General features: G+C 38.4%; 1 protein-coding gene across 2 annotated transcripts in view; it reads left to right on the forward strand.

The window, feature by feature from the left end:
* The window catches only part of edar (ectodysplasin A receptor), a 61,446-nt gene that overhangs the window by 6,450 nt on the left and 32,375 nt on the right, over positions 1–22,621 (forward strand). For both annotated transcript variants that reach the window (XM_074694872.1, XM_074694873.1), the window contains exons 2-3: positions 14,099–14,158; positions 21,390–21,509. In XM_074694872.1, the coding sequence (XP_074550973.1) occupies positions 14,114–14,158; positions 21,390–21,509 (165 nt within the window). In that variant the 5' untranslated portion in view covers positions 14,099–14,113. The remainder of the gene's footprint in view (positions 1–14,098; positions 14,159–21,389; positions 21,510–22,621) is intronic.

The raw sequence follows: 22,621 nt of genomic DNA on the forward strand, positions 1-22,621 counted from the left end.
TAGGGCTTGGATGGTATGCTTTTTTCATGGCTGGATTCCTTTACGATTTTTGGGGCACTGATTTGATATAAATTGGGATTCTATGATGTTTCTGATTCATGTGATTTTTAGTTCACTTTCTGAACACCAGACCAAGTGAAAAAGTTGAATGGTGATGATAATAATGTCTACAGACTATATCCAGAGCGATTTTTCCCAAAAAAATAAACACCACAAGTGAGTCAGTTTTTAGGATTTTTCAGGGGATCTGACATCTCAACTTTTGTCCAACCCAGCTTATACACACAAACTAAAATGAAAGACTTAAATGTAAAAAAGCAAAATGTTTTTTTTTTTTTTTAATAAAAAAAACTTACAATTTAACATTTTTAAACAAAATCTCTCAATACCAAAATACATCAATTTTTTTCTCCCATCCCTTATAAATGTGATGAGATCCTAGACTGCATGTTGATGCATATAGTGTCTGTGATGTCACCCATTTGTCTCTGATGCAGAGTTTTGAAGCCTAACATCAACAGATACCATATCGGGGGTCATTTACACAACAATGGTTTTAGGATGAAATACAAAGGTGTTGTTACATTGTGGCCTCTTGTTTGCACGAAGCTAAAACAGAAACTTTTGAAAACAGCCCCAAGAGTGGAAGTTTTTTAAACGCTGCGGCCACTGTTGCCATGTTGTTTTCCATTGAAAACTTCAGCTTGCTGCATTACACTTTCATCACGGCAACTTAAATTGTCATGCCCGAACAGGACAACGGACCTGTGAGCAATTGCGGACTACAGCGTTGTGATTGTGCTGCTAAATCTGCTGACTGTCTTTTTAACAAAATGTGCATCTGTTCCTCCACCTCTTCAATCAGCAAAGCAGTGACGCCCCCTCTACTTTGGCAGAGGGCTACTAAAAAACTCTACAGTTATATCGCCAACTACAGGCCCGGCATGCAAACAAATCCTTCAGCGTTTTCATGTAAATTCAGATTTTTTGCACTGCATTTTTTGCATTTTCTGGTGAAAGGTTGACATGCCAGGCCCTCGAAAAACTGAACCCAACCTAGCCTTGTCTGAATATGGAAGAAGTAAAGGCTTTTAGCCTCTTTGCAAACAGCTACAGGGTGCCTGCCTGTTATTCAAATCAGCCCTCACATGAGAAAAAGAGTTTGTGCCTCTAGAGAAACAAGCCAGTCAGAGCAAAGCTATTTTTAAAACCAGGCTGTAAACAGTTTTTTTTTCAGCTAAGATCTGAATTTCTTGAATTGTTGTGTATGTTGTCTGTTGCTTCTGCAGCCTGCCTCAAGTGGAGGCTTGATGAACTGTAATGTTCGCACTTTTGAAAAGGCCTTATTTATTTTAGACTGGAGGTTGTCACTTGGATGAGATAAAAAAAAAAAAAAAAAAAAAAGATAATTATCAAGGAAATTCTGTCTTAGATTGCCTGAACAAATAAATGATTAAAGAAAAAGTGGAACAAAGATTTAAGGATGGAGGGTAAAATGCAAAGAAACAATTCCTGAAATAGAGTTAGGTCGAAAACTTGAAAAGTTACAAAATATTCATGCATATATATTTTCCTTGAAAGGGATGATAATGTGATGTTTAAAGTCATATCAAGCATCAAGTGTAAGACGTAGAATTTTGTGTGTTGTGGTGTCTCAGAAGACTGTGGGCCTTAGTGTCTTTCATATATATCACAGAGATTTGAAAGTTTATAATGCTGAATTTACATTAAAAATTTAAAATTGGGATAAAGAATCTTAAAAAACAGAATAAGAAACTCAGAAGTGGTGACAAATTATGGGATGTTTGCTCAGCCAAATGAGCTGTTTCACTGAAAAGCCCTGGAATTCCCATCACCACTCACACAGACATACCGCAGTAGATAATAAGAGGCACAATAATCCAGTGTAAAGATAAACATATACAGTATAAGCTAAAATGAGTCTTGTCACTGTGATTTTTCCCCCCCGTGTTTTGTTTTAGCAGAGCTGTAAATGACAGACTGCAGACACTTGATAGAGGGGAAATCCACAATGTTGCTGTTTTCTGCTTCATGTTTCATCTCTGAACCCATAAGGTTGAAGTTTACCATAAAAACTGATCATCAATCTTCAACTGACAGAGGATTTTGTGACACTTTTTGCTTGTTAAACGCCTCGTTTTTTACGTTTGATGAATTTCGTCTTTCTTTTTTTTTTTTTTTTTATGAAGTTGTATCTGCATGATAACCTAATGAAGCATGAAAGCACCGAAATCATACATTTCTTTAATTTACTGGATTAAAGTGAACTGTGAGATAGTTGGAGAGCTTCCTGTAGACAGACATCTGTGTCATGTAAAAAAAAATAGAAAGAAAAGCTAATGCTTACCATGTCTTCATCTGTCAGGGGCTTTAAGATGGTGAGTTTGATATACTTGGTGCTTGGTAGCCTGGAAGACACCAGGATTTAGGGTGTTTTACACACACACATGCACACACTCACTCACAGGCAGAGTGGGTAACATATGTTAAGGATTTTACTCAGATTTAGCAGGTTGAGGCTTGGTCTATGAAAGGATAAAAATAACAGGGATACAGCTCCTTAACTCAGTATTGATTAACTGTGGAGCTTCTTTATGGCTCAGGAGCTGACAGATTATATATGTGAGTGTGTGAGACTGGGTTTAGGAAAGGATAGGCCTGTTTGGATCCCAATAGTATGGTGGCCGGTGGGTGTCAGTTTTGCAAATTTGTCAATTTGCAAAAGCCTCAATATGATAAATAAAGCTTCATAGAGGTTTCACCATGGGATATCCTTTATAGCAGCAGTCCCCAACCTTTTTTGCACCATGGACCTGTTTAAAGTCGGAGCGGCTCTTCTTCTGCCTCTTCACCTTTTTTTTTTTTTTTTTACCCTGCCTAAAGAAACTTTCCAAAGATGTTTATTTTTGTCCATTTTGTGGGGCTTTGGCGTCAAGAATGAGTCATAGACAGAAATGACGGAGAGAATCCAGTCATTTTTCAAAATAAAACGTTCTGAATCAGATAATGAATCAAACTGAAATAACGTAAGTTGAGTATTTTTTATGTGCGGCCCAGTACCGATTGACCCATGGACCGGTACTGGTCCACGGCCCAGGGGTTGGGGACCACTGCTTTATAGTACTTACATTTTTTTATGTACTGGAAAAATACGTCATGTCATCCTATTTAGCTTTATAAATTACTAACATTAGTATTAAAGCTATATTTATAAGATCTGAAGGTTAAAAAAAGGGGAAAAAAATAAAAAAAAACAATCATTCACTTTCCTATAAAACTTTTCTGTGTCTGTTAGGATTGTTGTGTCTGTACTTCCGTTGTGTTGTAGCCTTTTGCATTCATTTTTTTTATTCTTGCATATGTGTTGTTGCGTTTGCAAATCGACTGACACCTACCAGCCACCGTACAATAGAGCTATTCTGATGTTTCATTTACATGGATCGTAGGCTGACGGTGTGAAGACAGGATGTTTAAATGACAAACACAATATCAGCATGAGCAGTCCATTTTAACATTTATTTGAATGACAAGCATCAATAGCAAAATGTTGTTTATGGATCTCTAGATTAAGAATAGAAAGTATGAACAGAGAGGAGGAGAAAAAAAACAAGTCTTAGAGTTAAGTAAGATTTCTGGATAGAAACAGATTTTCCATGCAAAAACACTTAAACCAGGACCACTGGATGCATGTGCCACTGATTTAATCATCATCATCATCATCAGAAATTAAGTGTAATGGAAGAGCCCACAAACCCTCCTATAACTCTTTTCTTCATCCTTCTTGTTGGTTTGATTCTCGGCCAGATTCCGATGCCACTGATTGGTCTTTGACTTAACCGGGCAGGAAGTGATTACAAACCGACATAATGAAAATCTCTTGTTAAGGTTAAACACAGATGGTGCAAAGCCAATTCCTCCCACATTCCTCTGGTAATGGTGCTCAATGACATAAAGACAGAGAGGCTCCGAACTATCCCTTAAATTAAGAAGGGGAAATAAGGAAAACATCAAGGACGAGTGACTGGGTTTTAACAGACTCACAATAAATATCATAATAGAAAGGCCGCAATATGACACACTCTGATTTTATACAACGACCAACAGCTGTTTTGATTGTTTTAAATAATACCACAGGCGTAGGTTGTAGGACCCTGCAAATTAAAGCTACCAAGTGATTGAAATGATATGATCCAGATATTTCCAGACTTTTAAAGTTAACAGAATAGCATATTAACAGTTTGAGACACCATATGACTCTCTGCACACAGCTTGATGGCTCACCCCTGCTTACTGTCTGTCTCTTTCCCTCCTCATTTTATCCCTATGAATCAGTTTTCATAGCTGGTGAACTGTGTGTCTCTGGTGGTTTTTTGTAAAATCAATGACACATCAGTTAAAAACTAGAAGAAGTAGATTTACATTGAATAGTAAGCCTACACTTATAGTATAGGACCTTCCTTCATTTAGCTTACTGGATGGTTGTTGTTTTCTCAGATGTACATTTGCATAAATGTGAACTTATTGAATGTCCTGTGGTTTTGCTTTACATCTGCTAACAACTAATGCACCACAGTTACTGCAATGGCCGGATGAGTGGGGATTGCACAGCGTGGCTTCCACTAATCAAGCAGCTGCCTGAAGCCTCTGTTATAAACAATACTGTAAGTGCAACCCTCTTTGGATCTGATGACTGCAGTATTCAATCCTTAAATGCTCTCATAGCTTTGCTTTCAGTTTTGTTGAAGCTATATACTGCTCTTTCATTTGATTTTAAATGTGGTTAGCTTCTGCTGCCACCTGTTGCACTGCACCACAGGTGATGTGTCTCGCAAAGCTTTCATTGTAGCATCTGCTGCAGTATTGATCAAAGCTCTCACTGGCCAGGAGTGCATTACAACATATTGCATTAGGAATTTTTGAGCACAGCTTGACCCTTGATGCAGACCAAACCTACAACACTAGTTAGCTGTATTACTAAGAGCTAAAATTAAAAAAAAAAAAAAAACATCTCGCAATGAGGGAGGAATGTTTTACTTGTTAAGTTTCTTGAATTAAGTTTTTATTTCCATTTAAAGAAACTTGACTAGCAAACTTTCCTTTACCACAGTGGCAGATTATATGATTTATTTTTTGCTTTTAACAAGCAATTGAAGCATCATTTGCCTTTTAATTTCTTAAATAAAACATTTTTTTTCTAGACCTAAGTTGATTAAGATAAACCATAAACAACGGCTTAGATTTCAGTGTTTTGGAGTGTTGGCTTGGTTGTGTGTTCCACTGAGGTAGGGGCTCCACCTGGAGCTGTAATCGGTCCCTTGTGGATATCAAGAATATTTATATTATTAGAAAATTTCAGTTGGACAAGGGGTCTGCAACCTGTGGCTCTTTAGCCTCCTTGTAGTGGCCCCCTCAGGCTTAGACAAAGAAACTTATACAGACAAATAGAAGTTATTTCTCAATTTAATTCTTATTCATTTGGGTTTTTTTTTGTCTATTTTGTTGCACAGTTATCTTGAAGTTCAATCTGACACTTTTGTGTCATTAAATTGAATAAACGGGTTTTGATAATTTGTCATTAAGAATATGCATATATGTGGCCAGAAATTTTGCAAACAAGAAAAAATGTTGAGTTGAAAGACATTTTCTGAACAAGCCGTGACATAAAGAAGATCACACAGCACGCAAAAATGGACTTTGGTCACAAACACTCCTAATTCAGTTTTACAAAGCTGCTAAGCCACTGCTATATTATTATTATTATTATTATTATTATTATTATTATTATTATTATTATTATTATTATTATATTAAAGTGTACCAGTCTTTTTTTCCCATTGAGTTAACACAAATACTGAAATGACTCAAATAGGCCAGCACATTTCAATGTTGAATTCATTTCAAAGTAGGCCTACACACTACACTTCTATTTAAAGTTTTATTTTGTTATAAAAGGTAAAAATAGACAAAAAATAAAGCTTATGAAACTTTATAAGCTGTGCTATGTTTTGCGGCTCCAGACCACTTTTCTTTGGTGGAAGAAGGGGGAATGGCTCTTGTGATAGTAAAGGTTGCAGACCCCTGTCAGACTTGGACTAACAGAAAAATGAAATGTTGCAAATACTTCAATCCTAGCTCATTTGTGGATTCTGCTCTCACCAGAATACAGAAAAAAGAATAACCCAATAAAAATTATAATACACTGTTATCGTACAGTTTGGGCCCCGAGAATATTTGTTAGTGTAAGTAGGGTAGCAGAATTCTGACTGTTTTTCTTGAATAAAGAGCAGTGATGAATAGCCCATTTCCCATGAAAACAAGGCTCTTAGTTATAGAAGACTCCAGCTTGATTAGTTGACTTTGGGCTGTCTTTGCTGCTACAGCGTGAATGCTGTTTATAGAAATTAACACACAATGTGCTTACATAGTAAAGTCTATAGCATTAGTACAACAAACACAAACACAGCAAAGATAAAAAGAGAGTGTCTGGCAGAAACAGGAGGATGCCTGCTCAGACTGCCAAAAAAGGAGGAAGAGTGTCCTTGCCCATGAATGTGTGTGTGTGTGGGTGTGTATTTGTATGAGTTGATGTATGGGAATTTCCATTTGGCAACCTTTCAGCTACAGGGTCTAATGACTTTAAGTTAAGTCTATCACATTTGGCTGTCAAATTTTTGCATCGGCATGGACTGAATTCTGCTTTGAAGTTGTTGCAGGATAAATGAGGATAACGTGGTATTACGCTTGTCACCGTGGGCCAGGGAGCTGCGTCGAAAACAGTTTCATTTGTATGAACTTCTCGAGGTCAATTGGTTGTTTTTGTGGATTGTTTTAATGAAGCAGCCTTGAGGGTCCCCACATTGTTGTGCTGGAATTTGATATTATATTTCCTCTGCTCAGAAAGAGAGCAATCAAATGCAAGCAAATATAAAACAGGGAGGAAGAAGGAGCTAATGATGGGAGCAATGAGGAGAGGGTGTGTGAGGAGGGGGGGATAATGTTTATTTTTGCAGGAAAAAAAGCCATCTGGATTTTGCACACCCACCTACGGGTTCACTTATTCCTTCATGGAGCTGCACAGTACAATCCTTCCTATTCTGTTCCAGCCACACAGAAGTGCATAACTGTACCTGCTAATGACACAGCTAAAGACAGAAGGGTTATTTATCAGGGATTATGTGCTTGTTAGAAGATTAATACCCCAGGGGGGCGAAAAACGTGGGCTAGCTTTCATCTCAGACTTGCCCTGACAGAGAGAGTGAGGGTTAGAGAGGGTAGAAAAAGGTAGAACAGAGTGTCAGAAACACAGTCTTCAAACACTACTCTGTGTGTGTCTCGGTGCATGTGTGTGTGTGTGTGTGTCTGTGTGTATGACTGTAACCCCATAATGAGTAGCCTTGAGGGGGTCCAAAGCCATTTGGCAGTTATTCATTTCCTGATTGCAAAAAATGTGCGATCTGCCCTTTTATCTCTTCACACAAACACGTTCACACATGTACACGCACACACAAACACATGTACGCAGAGACACATACACACCGGTTGTGGTCGCACCACAAGGAATTGTGCAATTAAGATTATTTAGCCCTCAGAAGCCAACTCTCTGCTATATATCTAAGTGTAAATGTGAGTTTGCAGTGTGTGTGTGTGTGTGTGTGTAAGCTGTAATTAAGCGAGATCAAGCCCCTGAGGTTGAGGGATTAGCTGTCATTGAAGATCAGAAAGTTTTTCACTCAAGTCTCCGCCATGGAAGAGTGAAATCAGAGGTCTGGAGGCAGACAGACAGATTCTGACCCCAGATAGCAGATAATCGCTGCGTCTTCCTCATCTTCTCTCACACACACACTCACACAGACTTTATTGGGCCCTACAGCTCGAGGTGGGTTTCAAGTTTATCTGATAAAGCACAGAGTCGAACAGATTCGACCTCGGGACACATCAATCCAAACACTTACATTCCTTTGTGCCAAAGCTAAGGTGTGAGTGTGTCTGTTGTCTGGTTTGTGGCCCCTACGGTTAAGGTGTGGTAGGGTTCAGCTGGTGAAGGACGGGGAGTGATGTCTGGTGAAAACAAACGCTCTCTGTTGTCACAAAAAGTTTAAATGCTGGAGCCTCGATCTGTCCTGTGGAACACTGCAGCTCAGTTTTTTACTGTAAATCCTTTGCATTCACTCTCAGATACAACACACAAATATTTACTTATACTATTGTTTCCCATTTATGGACCTGAGTTCATCCACTCTGCAAGGCTGCTGATGAAACAATAGAGCTGACTGACGAAGAAGAGATTTATTGAGTTCCAGGGAATATGGATTGTTCAACCCAATTTCCAAAGAAGCTGAGGTTGATTATGTGGGTTTAATCGAAGATAAGAATCTATATAAACATTTAACCCTTATATGTATCTGTCTTTCTTTCCTTTCTTTCTTTTATATCCACTTATTAGGACTCAAAGAGGCTCCCTGAGAACCGCTCTGATAATAACAGTAATTAAAGGTGTGTTTGTGTACGTCTACTGTGTGTGGGTGTGTGGGGGTGAAACTTCCAATAGTACTAATGTTTGAACTTGCCATTTTTCTCTTTTACTGTAGATATATAAATATTCTCTGAAATCTCCTTTAGCTTTGGAAATAAATAGTAACCTGTGTGACTTTGAATGTTTTATCATAATGAAAACTTTGAATTTTTCAGATTTCTTTTATAAATTAATCTGGTTAGCAGTTTGTAAACTCTTCCTAGAAGCTTTCTACATGAAAGCCTTGTTGTGACATTGTTTGACCTGATTGTTATGGATTCCATGGGATGTCTCATCAGTGACGTGGGGTTGTTGAGAGTAGTGATGGGTACCGAATTATGTACTTTTATAGGTACTGACCGAATTCCATCTGCAGTACTAAGTACTGATCAAGCAGCAACCTCTGGCTGCGGAAATGCTCAAATCTGCTGTTTCTCCAGGGTCTGCTTGAGGCTGGCTCTGGAACAGTGGTGGCTGCTGGTCAGTCTAGGAGGGGAAGCTCATTTTCTTACGGCCTACATCAAAATTTGTTTATTTATTATAACGTAAATTCTACCCTCCTTGTCAGGTTGTTAGCAGCTGGAGCTACTATGTGAGACGATGATAGGCTGTAAGCGTGAGTGACAGGGGGAGAAGCTGTAGCTGTAGCTGCTTATTGGTGAAAACAGAGAGAATCCTTTAACACAACGCTCATCGTTTTTAAGAAAGGTAAACTCCAGTCCAGAACAACTGAGAAGATGCTCTGGTGGAGGGTTATACTTCAAGATCGCTGATTGGCTCATTTCACTGTCAATCAAAAAGGTAATCGGCCTCAGACAGATCATCCAATCATGATGCAGAAGCCCAGCGTCCAGGCCAGCCCACTGCCTCATAGACCCCCAGAGATGCTGAGCGTCCGAGGGCGGGACAAAGCCCAGTGTTTATCCAGTGACTGTCCAGTTTCCACAGTGGAACAACCCACCCTACACTTCCCCGCTGAAGTCAGAAGACGCTCAGCGTCCGACTGTGTTAAAGCGCTGAGACGCTACAGAGATGAATGAGAAGGAGGTGGAGCCAGTTACCTGTGATAGGAGCTGATTCTGAACAAAAGATGAAGAATTTCTAGCTCATATTTTGTCAATGAAATGTACACACAGCAGAATATATCACCACTTTTTTTAGGGACATTTTAGGGGAAGCTGAGCTTCCCTTGCAGTCTTAGAGCAATTGCCACTGCTCTGAAAAAAAGCAGAAATTAACATATTTACAGCCTGGTTCAAAAAACACCTCCTGTCTGAATTGCTGATTCTTTATCAGCACACACTATACATTAGGCAGTTTTGAGGATATTAAGATTGTGAATTTGCCCAATCAGAGGCTCAGGTCACATGACTGGCAGGGATCCTATAGCTGTGAAGCCTTTTCCACTTCCAATACAGCCACTATAGTGGATCTGCTTCAAAAATCTGTTTCAGAAACAGATTGGCAACATTGGGGAGACTACGTCCATTAGTTATACAATCTATGGTACCGATTCGTGCAAAATCAAAAGGTACCATGTTGAGGTACCTAAACACATCCTTGTGACTGTGAGGGAGTAGAAGAGTAGATAATTTTCCATGCTGAACATGAACACAACATGGCAAGTTTAAACAATAAGAAATAAATTTGTGAAATTAAAAAAGTTTGAGACTTTGTTATTAAATGAATGCATATTTGCTTCCACATAAACACACACAAAAGTTCCGAAAATTGGAACCATTGAGTACTGATACTGATTGCCGGGTACTGGGCATTGGTGCCGCATCGTTTCATATGTGAAAGGTACCCATCTCTAGTTAAGAGGACTAAACCTTACCTCAGGAATCTTTGTTCAGAAGACGCCGCGGATAATTTGAGGTTGCTACCTAATGCGCAGCAATTCCCACAGTGTTTGTGGAAGCTTCTGAGCTTCAGGAAGCAAACAGAAGAAACTTCCATTCAGTGTGTGCTCTTATCTGCACCGCCATGAATGCATGTGTGTGTGGTCTCAACACACACACACACACACACATACAGAGAGAGAAGAAGACTATCATCCTGCGAGATGGGGTTAAAGACAGTATAAACACGTATTGGCATGCTTTTTAAACTCTGTTGTGTCATAAAATTTGGATGATTTATTTCGTTTCCTGTGCTGTCTTAGTTAAGACATTAAAACTAAAGCAGATTGTTTGTTTTGTTTCATTACTTGTTCCAAGACCCAAGCCAACACACATCCTTTTAATTACAACAATAATCTTGCACATGTACAGAGAAGTAAACAAGCAATAATACTTTACAAGACAGACTCCCACTATCACATAAATTTGTTAATTTTGGCCTGACGGGGAGAGTTACACACAGACTTTATGAAGTGTCTCTATCAACATCAACAAAAGCACACACAAACAACAATGAGCGTTTTGTAAGTTCTGATCTTGTTATGTGCTGTATTAGATTTAAGCAGTCAGCATCCACTTTGGCATTTACATCATTGCTGTGTCTGCGATCACTTAAATGTTTTTATGTTCAACACATTTCATTGCAGCCAAGCTTCAGTGAACAATTATGTAAATTGGAAAGCGAGGAAGTTAAGCGGGGCTGTGATGTGAAGGCAGCTCAGAAACTCACTTTAAACTGAATGTTATCCCTGGTGTTAAAGGTGAGGTCTGCTGGGATTTTTGTTAATTGTTTGTAAACACAACATGCAAACTGGGCTCCTCCTTCTTGGCTCAGTGCCAGCGGCAGCACACACCTACAACTTTTAACCAAAGCTAAGTAAACACACTCACTAGCCCAGCAACTAACTGCAGCATTGCATTTCTACGTGACTCAGGAGCCATGCACCTGACTTGGCATGGTAGCACAAGCTAATCACAGGTATCCGACAAATATCTGGTTAGCAGAAAGCTAACTTGCATCACTCTTTTTCTCGTGCTGCTCTCCAAGTGCCCAAAAGTGAGTGAAAATCAAGCCAAGCCCCACCCTCATTTAGGAATAAAGCTTTCTTGGTCTGTACTACGTCCACTATTGTAGCCTCTTAGGACAGCTTTTTCCACTTACTGTTATGGGCACTTAAAGTCGCTTGCTCACTGGGCACACTGTGACCAAAACATCAACATCCAGGCAGGGGAGGGGGTTAACGCAAACACAGACACAGACACAGACACAGACACAGACACAGACACAGACACACATGTATAGAGGCCTGTAGGAGAAAATTAAGCAGAATTATTCCCTTAAAAGTTGACAACGTTAAGGTTTGCAGGGAAGACCCTACCTTTAAAGAAGATGATAAGGATTTCAAAGTAAGCCATAACTTGTGTAAACCATTGGCAGCTGTAATGACATCACCCATTGAATTCAGAAGCAGAGTAAGGAAGCCCAGCGAAGGCGATGGCCATAGAAATATTGGCTGTGTTCAAAACTGCCTACTTTGCTCGCAGTACGAACTGACTTAGCCAAAAAGCAGTATGTCATATGTGAAAAAGAGCAAAATTTCAAAACCTGCAGTATGGCAAAAATACCCAGATGTTATACTGAACTGGGTAAAACCTTGCATTCCAGTTCCCACAATGCCCAGTGCAAATAAGTTTAATCTTCATTTAGCGTTTATGGTACTCAGTTTTAGGTGCATTACTGCCACCTACTGGGATGGGTTATCTGTAGCACTACTTTGCTAAAAACGATTACATCTATTGTAAGTATTGTGAAAGACACTGATGGTTCTGTGGTTTTGAGTCATTACTAATCAATAGTAGTGGTGCTCTATTTGTCATGAATCCGTAAAAACAGGGAACAAAAAGGAGGTGAAGGACCCAAAGCAGATAAACAAAAAAGGTTTTTATTGTAACTAAACTAAACTAAAAAAAAAAAAACTGAACAAAAAACACTAGTAAAAATCCTATTAAAGCATACTGGCGCATACTGCTGAATCTGCTGAATCTGCTGAATCTGCTGAATCTGCTGACTGTCTTTAACGAAATGTGCAACTGTTGCTGGGGTGCGTTAGAAAACTCCTTTTTGGTAAGGAACCTTCCTTACTGAAGGAATGACATGGAAGTATTTCAGCATCAGCCATGATAGAGGCTGTTCGAATTCTCCAAACGTTAAGGAAAGGAAGGTTGTTGCTTCCTTTATTAGCTCCTTAAGCTTAGGAAACACTGGACCATCCTTTACGAAAGGAAAGGAGAAAGGACGCCCCATAATGCATTGCAGCAGCTGACGTATATAAATACGTCACTTTATGTACTTTGTTTACGTTTTAGTTTTGACGGACAATGAAGATATGTTGAGAATACAGAGTAAACATTTGGGCAGGCATAAAGAAAAATATATGCCTCAAAGATAACCTTCTGTTCATATCTTTAATATTTAATTTATTGGTGGACAGATAAATAATTTCATGTTATTATTCATAAAGCAGTTACTTTCAGAATTTACTTTTCTCCATAATTACCCATAATGTTGATCAATATCAAACAAGTGTGCTACTTGTTTCATGTGAGCAGAAAAGACAATGCATGGTCATAGAAAAGACACCTATTGTTGATGTTAATAGGTCACAAAACATCCCAGTGAGGTAAAGCAGATCTCAAGGACGGCTGTTGTAGTTCTCTTTTTTGGAAAATTGTAGTTTGTCATGGCTTACAGCGTCACAAGAAGCCATCGTCGCATAAATATGACGTCAAAGTGAAAGTGCAGTCAAATTCCTCTTTTACCGCAGTTCTCTTTTCCTTTCCTCTTACTCCCTCCTTTCCTTGACCCTGTGACATTTTCCATCGGAGTTAAGGTAAAGTCGAAAGCAAAGGAGTTAGGAAGGAGTTATTCGAACGCACCCCTGCTCTTAGCATTCACCAATACACCAGGTGATTGGCCCAGCTCTCCTTCAGTGGAGATCTACCAAAAGCTGCTTCTGGACAAGACAATTATAACTCCACCTACAGGCCTGGCATGCTTACTACAGTGTTTTCAGTCCCTCAGTGTTTCTGTGTAAACACATTTTTTTTTCACTGGATTTTAGCATTTTTGGATGAAATGTTGTGTAAACAGGGCCCAAGTTTAGGTAAATTGTTGTGAATAGCCATAACTGGGCATAGTAGCAATTAGTGTGTAATATACAAATGCTCATATAATTAAATGTTATTAAGTGATATCACTGTTCTTTATTGGATCAGAGGCCAGCCAACTGTGATGTGTTCTTACAGTTATGAGACTGAAATATGCCACAGGCTGTTCTGCTGCTATTACTTGTTTATGGGCGATGACGTGATGGCAACGGGACAGTGAACTCATCTAGGCCACACACACACACACACACACACACACACACACACACACACACACACACACACACACACACCACACACACACACACACACACACACACACACACACACTCTCGCATACACACTCTGGCATACACACTCCATGCCCACTGACAGAACTACTGTTGGCAGAAGCACTTGCATTCATGACTTTGCTGTTTTGTAAGACGATTTTGATAACACAAAACATTTGCTCTACAAGAAAAGACAATTCTTCTTTGTCGTCCCTTGTTCCCAGGAAGAAGACGCAAACATGTCAGAGAGGAGAAGTCAGAAGTCCATCTTTCTCTCATTATTGGTAAGTTTTTAATCCCCCCTTTTTTTCATCTCTGCTACAGGTGCAGAGAGCAGATACCTTTATAATCTAATCAGTGTGGCTAATCTTTGTTTTGTTACCTTCTGGCAGTGTTCCCAACAGCTTTTAGCTCTCTGCCTCCTCTGTGATCAGCTACTGTGTGCTCACACAGTCTGACACAGGAAGTCAAGACAGGGAAAGGATTAAGTCCGGGTATCAGTTTACTGCATTAGCAGTTGATGCTCTTTAAGGAGCAATGGTAGACCATTTAACCTGATCACAGTAGAGTTTAGACAATGACAAGTGTTGTATGAGTATTCTATAGCCTTGAGCGATAAAGATTAAAAACACTGAGACAGTATCAGTGTGTTTATTTGTGCACAGTTGTGTGCTAAGTGAGCGTAGCTGTGGAACACTGACAAAAAAAAGGTCCACAGGATGTTCAGCTTCTTCTGTGTCTGGAGGTGTTAAAAGGGACCTGTGACAGTTTACACATGAAACTGGCTTCACTTGTCACAAGAAGTCGTCTTAAAGAGAGCTTTGGAAAGGTGTGTAAGAGATCCCACAGAGCCCTGCATCACAGACTGAGGATGTGAGTTTGGAAAGAAAGGGTCTAATGAGAGATGCTTCAGAGTTACACAAAAAAGACTAGATTTCTCATCATCTACTTTTTATTCATCCTTTTTTTTCTAACTCTATTGTGTGTGTCTGAATATTAAAAAATGCAAATACAAGTTAATTCAAAAACTTAATGAAGCAGCATGAAGCAAACTCAAAAAACAAGTTAGCAGATTAATAACAGTCAAATTCAGCAGTTTTATGGCTCAGACCCTCACAGCAAACTGACAGGGCTGACATTTCACCCCATCACATTATGTTTTGTTAGCTGCTCTAAACAGAGTTTATTTATGTACCAACATTAGAACTGGGTTGGTGTTCATCAAATAGGGGTTTCATGCTTTTCCATGCTTAAGACATGGGTGTACAGTAACGGTAGTGGATGCCCATAGTAAATGTGTGCTGGTTTTAAATCACTTCATATTAATATTTTGTAGAAATCCCTAAATCAGTCCGGAAACTGCTCAAAATGGTCCATAATAAAAATTGCACGAGATCTCCATACGAGATGATGAGGTTATTGCATAAGGATCTCCCAAATAACTCCTACCCTGCCCATAGCTATGCCCCCCAGAAGGCAGACCTGGCAAGACATATAATTGGAACAAAGCATCAGCAGATATCTGAGCCAAAGCTGAACTTGAAGATTGACAATACTCATACTGAGCAAGTGAAAGAGACAAAACTCTTGGGTATCACCTTAAATCAGACTTTTTCTTAGACCAATCATGTTGATAATACTGTGAGCAAAATGGGAAGGGCTGTTTCAGTAACAAGGAGAATTTCTAAGGGTTTGCCCACAGATGTTATTAGACAGATCTTAAATGCGTTAGTTCTGTCACAACTGGATTATTGTTTTGTAATTTGGTCCAGTTCCTCAAAGAGTGATCTGAAGAAATTACAAGTGGTGTAAAACAAAGCCGCACGCTGTGCATTAAAATGCTCCTACAGAACTAATGTTAAAGACATGCATGACAGCCTGAGATGGTTGACGGTTTGTCAAACGTCCACTTATTGTGCAGTAAACTTTCTTAGAAACATAAGAGTAACACAGTCTGTTATATTTATATAATTATATAAAAGGTTATTAGAACACAGTGCCCATCATGGTTATGGAACAAGGAATGATATGGAAGGAAGGTTTAATCTGCCCAAAGTCAGATCATCAGTTATACAGAAAACAGTGATGTACAGAGCTGAAATTCTTTACCAAGGTATGTCATTCAAGCCAATACGAAAGAGGCTTTCAAAATGATGGTAAAGCAGCATCTACCAATATTTCACGAACTGTAATGACTTGTTCTAATAAGGCATTATTGAGGTATAATTTAACCCTTTTCCAATAAATGGGTATGAATTGTTGGACTATTCAATTGTAATGTAATTTTCTTTGAATGTTCTAACTTCTGTAAGTGAACCTTTGTCTATGTATGCTGTATGAGTGATGTGTATGTTTTGTATGTCTGGTTGGGTGTATAGGACCCCAGGAAGAATAGCCACGCTCTTGGCAAGTGCTAATGGGGATCCTTAATAAAGTAAAGTAAAGTAAAGTAAAGTGTTGACCTCATCTGTAGTGGTTGATGTCTTAAGTACAGTTTGGTACGAGTTGGATCAGTAAAACCTGATCCTGTTTGTGTTTCCACAGCCAACAGTGCCCTTCTTGGTAGGTGGTGTGTAAGCCAGGTGCAGATAGCCACGTCAGTTACTCAATGGCAGCATAACAGTTTACCCCACTAATAAATCCAAAGCGAAAGAAAAATGCAACACAGTAAACAAAGAGCAATGATGGAAGTAGAGATTTAGTTACTTCTATAGGTACTGGCCAGATTCTGTCTGTAATACCAAGTACTGATTTATGTAAAATTAAAAGGTACCATGTTTAGGTACCTAAATGCATCCTTGTGTCTATGTGGAAGTGGAAGAGAAGGCGATTTTCCATACTGGACATAAATACAGCACTGCAAGTTGCTATGTTCAATTGAAAAACTTTGAGATTTTATTATTTAATTAACATTTATTGCCACATAAACACACACAAAACCACCAAAAATTGGTGCTTCTGTGTACCAATACTGATAACCAGGTACTGGCCATTGGTACATACTGTTTTTAATGTGAAAGGTATCCACCCCTGGATAGAAGACATCCAGCAACTTGTCTTCTTTGTGATTGGCATGTGGCTCTTTGTTACAAAGAACAATCAAGCTTTGGGGAGGTGACAACTATTTTGTCTAATCAGTGGACTGCAGTGTTTCTAGCACCACCTTCTGGGGTTGGTATGTATTGCATCCCAACAGAAGTGGGACAGAACAGGTCAGTAATTTGGGTAACTGGTCCTGGTTTTAGTCTAAGGAAACGCCACAAAGTGCGTACTGTACCGAGATGGACTGAACTGAACTGCTTGGTGGAAACACGGCTTTAGATACCATTTTGATAATCCAGCTAAACAAAGGGGCCAAGCTCACTGGGGCCCCTGTAGGTAATACATACAACCCCTCCCCAAAACAAAACAAACAAACAAACTTTCCCTTTGACATCTTTTCCCTTCAAGAAACGTGTATTGCTGATAAGCAAACTGTAACCCACACTCTTTACAGGCTTATTCCATTGTAAAAACTGCTAATGCTTAGGTGTGACCAATAGGTCTAGGTCTATCCTGCAAAGTGTTCAGGTATAGTGGGTGTTCATATTCTGTTTATACTGTGCAAACACCCCTATTGTGCCCAGGGCTCGGTGCTTGGCCCCCTCCTCTTTATTCTCTATATCCTCCCCATTGGCAAAATAATCCGTCGTCATGGTCTCCACTTCCACTGCTACGCTGATGACATCCAACTTTACATTTACACAAATTCCATCACTGCTCCAACCCTTTCCACCCTGACCAACTGTCTAACAGAAATAAAATCCTTGATGCAAGCCAATTACCTTCAACTCAATTATGACAAATCCGACCTCTTAATCATTGGCCCCAAATCCCTCACCAAACCCACCAACAGCTTCAACCTCTCAATTGGCAATGCTTCCCTCACACCATCCTCTCATGTCCATAACCTCGGCATCATTTTTGACTCTCATCTCACTCTAGAACATCACATAAATCAACTCACTAAAACTGCCTTCTTCCATTTGAAAAATATCGCCCGTCTCCATCCATTCCTCTCCATTCCCACCGCTGAAATTCTTATACATGCATTCATCACGTCTAGACTCGATTACTGTAACAGCATTTTCTACGGTCTCCCTTCAAAACAACTCAACAAACTGCAATATATTCAAAACTCTGCCGCCTGCCTGCTCACGCACACCCGCTCCCGAGACCACATCACCCCTGTCCTCCAAAACCTTCACTGGCTCCCCATCAAATTTCAAATTCATTTCAAAATCCTCCTCCTGACCTACAAAGCCCTCCATAACCAGGCTCCTCCCTACATCAACGACCTGCTCCACCACTACACGCCCCCCCGTAACCTCCGATCTGCTGAAGCACACCTCCTCTCCCTACCACCTGCCACCAAGCACCGAACCTGGGGTGACCGAGCCTTTTCTGTCGCCGCCCCCACTCTCTGGAATGCCCTACCACTTCATATCCGTATCTGTCCCGACCTTCCCACCTTCAAAACACTAACAAAAACCCACCTTTTTAAAAAAGCTTTTAATGTCTGATTGTCTTTTAAATCCACTTGGTTTCTTTTCATTCGTGTTTTATTATTGTGTGTTGTTATATATTCTGTTTTATCCACTGTAAAGCGTCTTTGAGTATTGAGAAAAGCGCTTTTATAAATAAAATGTATTATTATTATAATTATCATTATTATTGTGTCTTGTAAAGACCTCAACCCAAAGACAGTCATCAGTATGACAGACCTGTTTTACTTCACCATCTACCAAAATGCCCCCTCACTTAAATGAGACTTACCATTTCAAGTTGTGTGAGTGTGTCTGCTGTGGAAAATATGTGGAAGGATTACCAGAAAAGATCAGTGCCTAGTCTTGACCAGAAAGTGTTAAAAGTGAGGGGTGCAGAGAAGGACTTACTGTACAGGGAGTGTGTTAATCATTCTTTACTGTATTCACAGTTGTTGGAGGTAAAGCTGAGTTTGTTTGAGTCTGGTGTAGATTACAAACACATTACTTGGACCAAAAGGAATCATCTCCTTGCAAACAAACCAAGGACATACTCATACACACAGGAAGAATACATTTGTATATCTAGGGAAGCAGCATCCTGTCTCTGCTGTCATGAGATGGTTCTGATGAAGAGGAGACAGAAAGGGAGATGTTATTAAAACAAAAGAGAGGAGATGGAGAGAATTAGTCATGCTCTTGATTTTTTTTTTTTTGCCTCCATTAGTTTCTGGACTGCAGATGATTTTTTAAAAGTCAGTTAGTTTGTTTGGAAAAGAACAAAGTGTGCTGGTTAAGCTATAAATACCAGCTGCTACGTATTACAGTAAACCACAATGACACAATGCCACACACATACACACACACACACACACACACACACACACACACACACACACACACACACACACACACACACACACACACACACAGAGAGATACCTGCACAGTGCACAGACATGCAGGCTGATGCGTCTCTCTTACACACAAACTCGTCTGGCAATGGCTTATTTTGACTTTCAGAGAATTACAGAAGAAGTTGTTGAGGGGAATGTTTGTTTTCTTTGCTGTTTGTTTTTGGCGGTTCAACTTATGATGTGTTTTTTTTTTTATTGTATGAATGAGCCATTGTCCAGAGCGCTCATTTATCTCTGCTGCTGGTGCAGATGTTGAGTGAGAGTCAAAATTGACTTCAAATGTTGACACAAGGACAAATAAGCACAGAGGATGACGTATGGCTCAATTGTTTCTCTACAGTAGGAAAAATATGATTTGATAAAACTAATATATATATGTGTGTATATATATATATATATGTATATATATATATATATATATATATATATATATATATATATATATATATATATATATATATATATATATATATATATATATATATATATATATATATATACATATATATATATTCATACCCTTGCTAAATCTTGTTATTTTTGCATGTAGTGATTAAATAAATGCTTGATGGGCCAACATCCCATAGGAGAAATGCAGGGAGCTTGTGGACACGTACAAGAATTGTCTGGAAGCAGTCAGAAAAAATAAAGGCTATATAATTGACTATTGAATAAAGTCAATTGAAAAGGGTATGAATAATTTCAAACACAGCATTTTTGGGGATTTCATCAATAAAATACCCCAAGAATAATTGGGTTTTGTTTTATGCATTGTTGCCATTCCTTCAATTGTTGGAAACATATAACTGATACACAAATTTGAAAACGGCTGGAGAGTGGTGGACAGGAAGTCGTCATCTAATTTCTTATGGACCTTTTTGCACTTTCTATACTCTTTCTTACTTTTGTTTTCTTAAATGCTGCTGTGACTCCTGAATTTCCCCTCGAGGATAAATAAAGTATTTTCTATTCTATTATATATATATATATATATATATATATATATATATATATATATATATATATATATATATATATATATATATATATATATATATATATATATATATATATATGTGTGTATATGTATATGTATATATATATATATATATATATATATATATATATATATATATATATATATATATATATATATATATATGTGTGTATATATATATATATATATATATATATATATATATATATATATATATATATATATATATATATATATATATACATATACATATACACATATACATATATATATATATATATATATATATATATATATATATATATATAGTTATATTCAGTGGAAAGTTTGAAAATTCATGTTGTACACAGCAGAAACTGAAGTCCTAGCAAGTGTTTGTGTTTTGTTTTTTCTAATACCTGCCTTATGAGACTTAATAAAGCCACATTCACCAGATATAACCAGAAAATCTTATTATTTCAAGATTTAGAAAAATAAGAAATATGCAAAATTGAAACTAGTAAAGAGTTGAAAAATGTCTGCCAATGGGGTTGAAAAATTTTGCTCAATTTCAGGCATCATTTTGGTCCTTCTATTCAGTACGTCAAAACATTTGTATTCAAGCTCTGTATTTACAATGCAAGATAAGTACACTGTATTTTTTGACATATAACAGTAAAAAGATAATGTCAATCAAATCAACACATGTACAAAGAGAATTGTAAAAACTCATTCAGCATGTTTGAAGAAACCAAACCCCTTCTTTGTGTTCAGATTATTAGGTTCAATAATGTGACAGTGAGCTCACTTCCTGTCTTTGCTGAGGCCAGTACAAATCACCAAAGATAATATCAGACTTCAAGATTGTTCAAATCCCTCTTTTTCACTGTAGTTTGATGTTTATGTGTAGAAAACTAACCCACACAAACCAAAAGGTCAAATGAATGTAGGGGAAAGAAATGATGAACTCATGAACCATCAATCAACACATGACTGACGAACCCATAAGTACAACTGTAAAGTTTGTGTGGACGATATTTTTGTTTGAAGAGATAAGAAAATGTTAAAGTTTAATGATCTTTCTTTGTGTTTCCATGCAGATGTGTTGCATGTTTGCTAGTGCTGAGTATTCCAGCTGTGGAGAGTATGAGTTCTACAACCAGACCAGCAACAGCTGCCAGGCCTGCCCTCAGTGCCAGCCGGGACAAGAGCCGCGTATGGTAAGACGTTCACACAACAGGTCGTTTGGATCATTCTCTTTGTCATTGTAATGAAAAAGTTCCTTTCTATACCTTAGGAGTACATTTTAAAGGAATCATTGCTACTAATCAGGGTCAGGAACCTCCCATGAGTCATCTGTTCAGACCACCCACACAACACTCACACAGGACAGCACACATAGCTGCACAGTGAAGGGTGCCTTAATTCAAATGAACAATGTTTTCTGGTTTATCACCCTCATTGACATCAATGTGGCATGCATTTCTGTGATTGACTTTCAGTAGTCACAGTGATTTAGCCTCTGTCAGACTGCAACAGCCAAAAACAACAGAGTGCAGGGGAATGCATGAGTGGGCACCTTGGGATGCCACACCCTATCAGTGAGACAGCAGCCCTGAAGGGTGAGCAGAAAGACAAATAGAGCCTATCATTTACTCAGGAGCTACACATGTTTTCAGAAGTGGGGTTTTGTTTTTTACTTCAGTCATTTCATTTTTTTGGGGGGGGATTAAAGTCCACAGTTTACTTCTGGCTCTATAATTAAAATATGTAAAATAAACAATTCAAAATATATCATTTTAACATACAGGTATTTTTATTCCATAAATGAAAGATGCAATCTTAACCCCCCCCCCCTTTTATTAATTCTCCAAAATCTTTTTACTTTTTTTTTTTCAACCGGTGACACATGTAGTAATAGGTCAGTAATTGCACATTTCTTTAAGGGTTAGTACATGCAAGACAGGAGTAGAACAATGATATAAACATCTTTAAACGGTGATAAAGTGCATATAACATAATTCCCAAAACATACACCCCCCACACCCTACAAATACTTATGAATACACTCACATGCAAACACATTCCCTTCCCTTCCTCTCGCCACATCATGGTCACAATCTTACAAACATAAAAAAAAAAATTGATAAGTAAAAGGTTCACAAATATTGGAGATGTAGATATATCAGGAGCAAACAAGATAAATGACAAGGCACCAAGACATATTTGGACCAAATAAAAAAAGAGAAAAAAAAAGAGAAGTAGATAGAGTTAACAAGTCACTAAAAACAAACAAATACAGAAAGTATCTCAAGGAATAGTCCCTTTTTTA

The sequence above is a fragment of the Halichoeres trimaculatus genome, unplaced genomic scaffold, assembly GCF_033239565.1.
Source record: "Halichoeres trimaculatus isolate MK-OKI-2021-1 unplaced genomic scaffold, fHalTri1.1 fHalTri1_scaffold_19, whole genome shotgun sequence".
Lineage (NCBI taxonomy): Eukaryota > Metazoa > Chordata > Actinopteri > Labriformes > Labridae > Halichoeres > Halichoeres trimaculatus.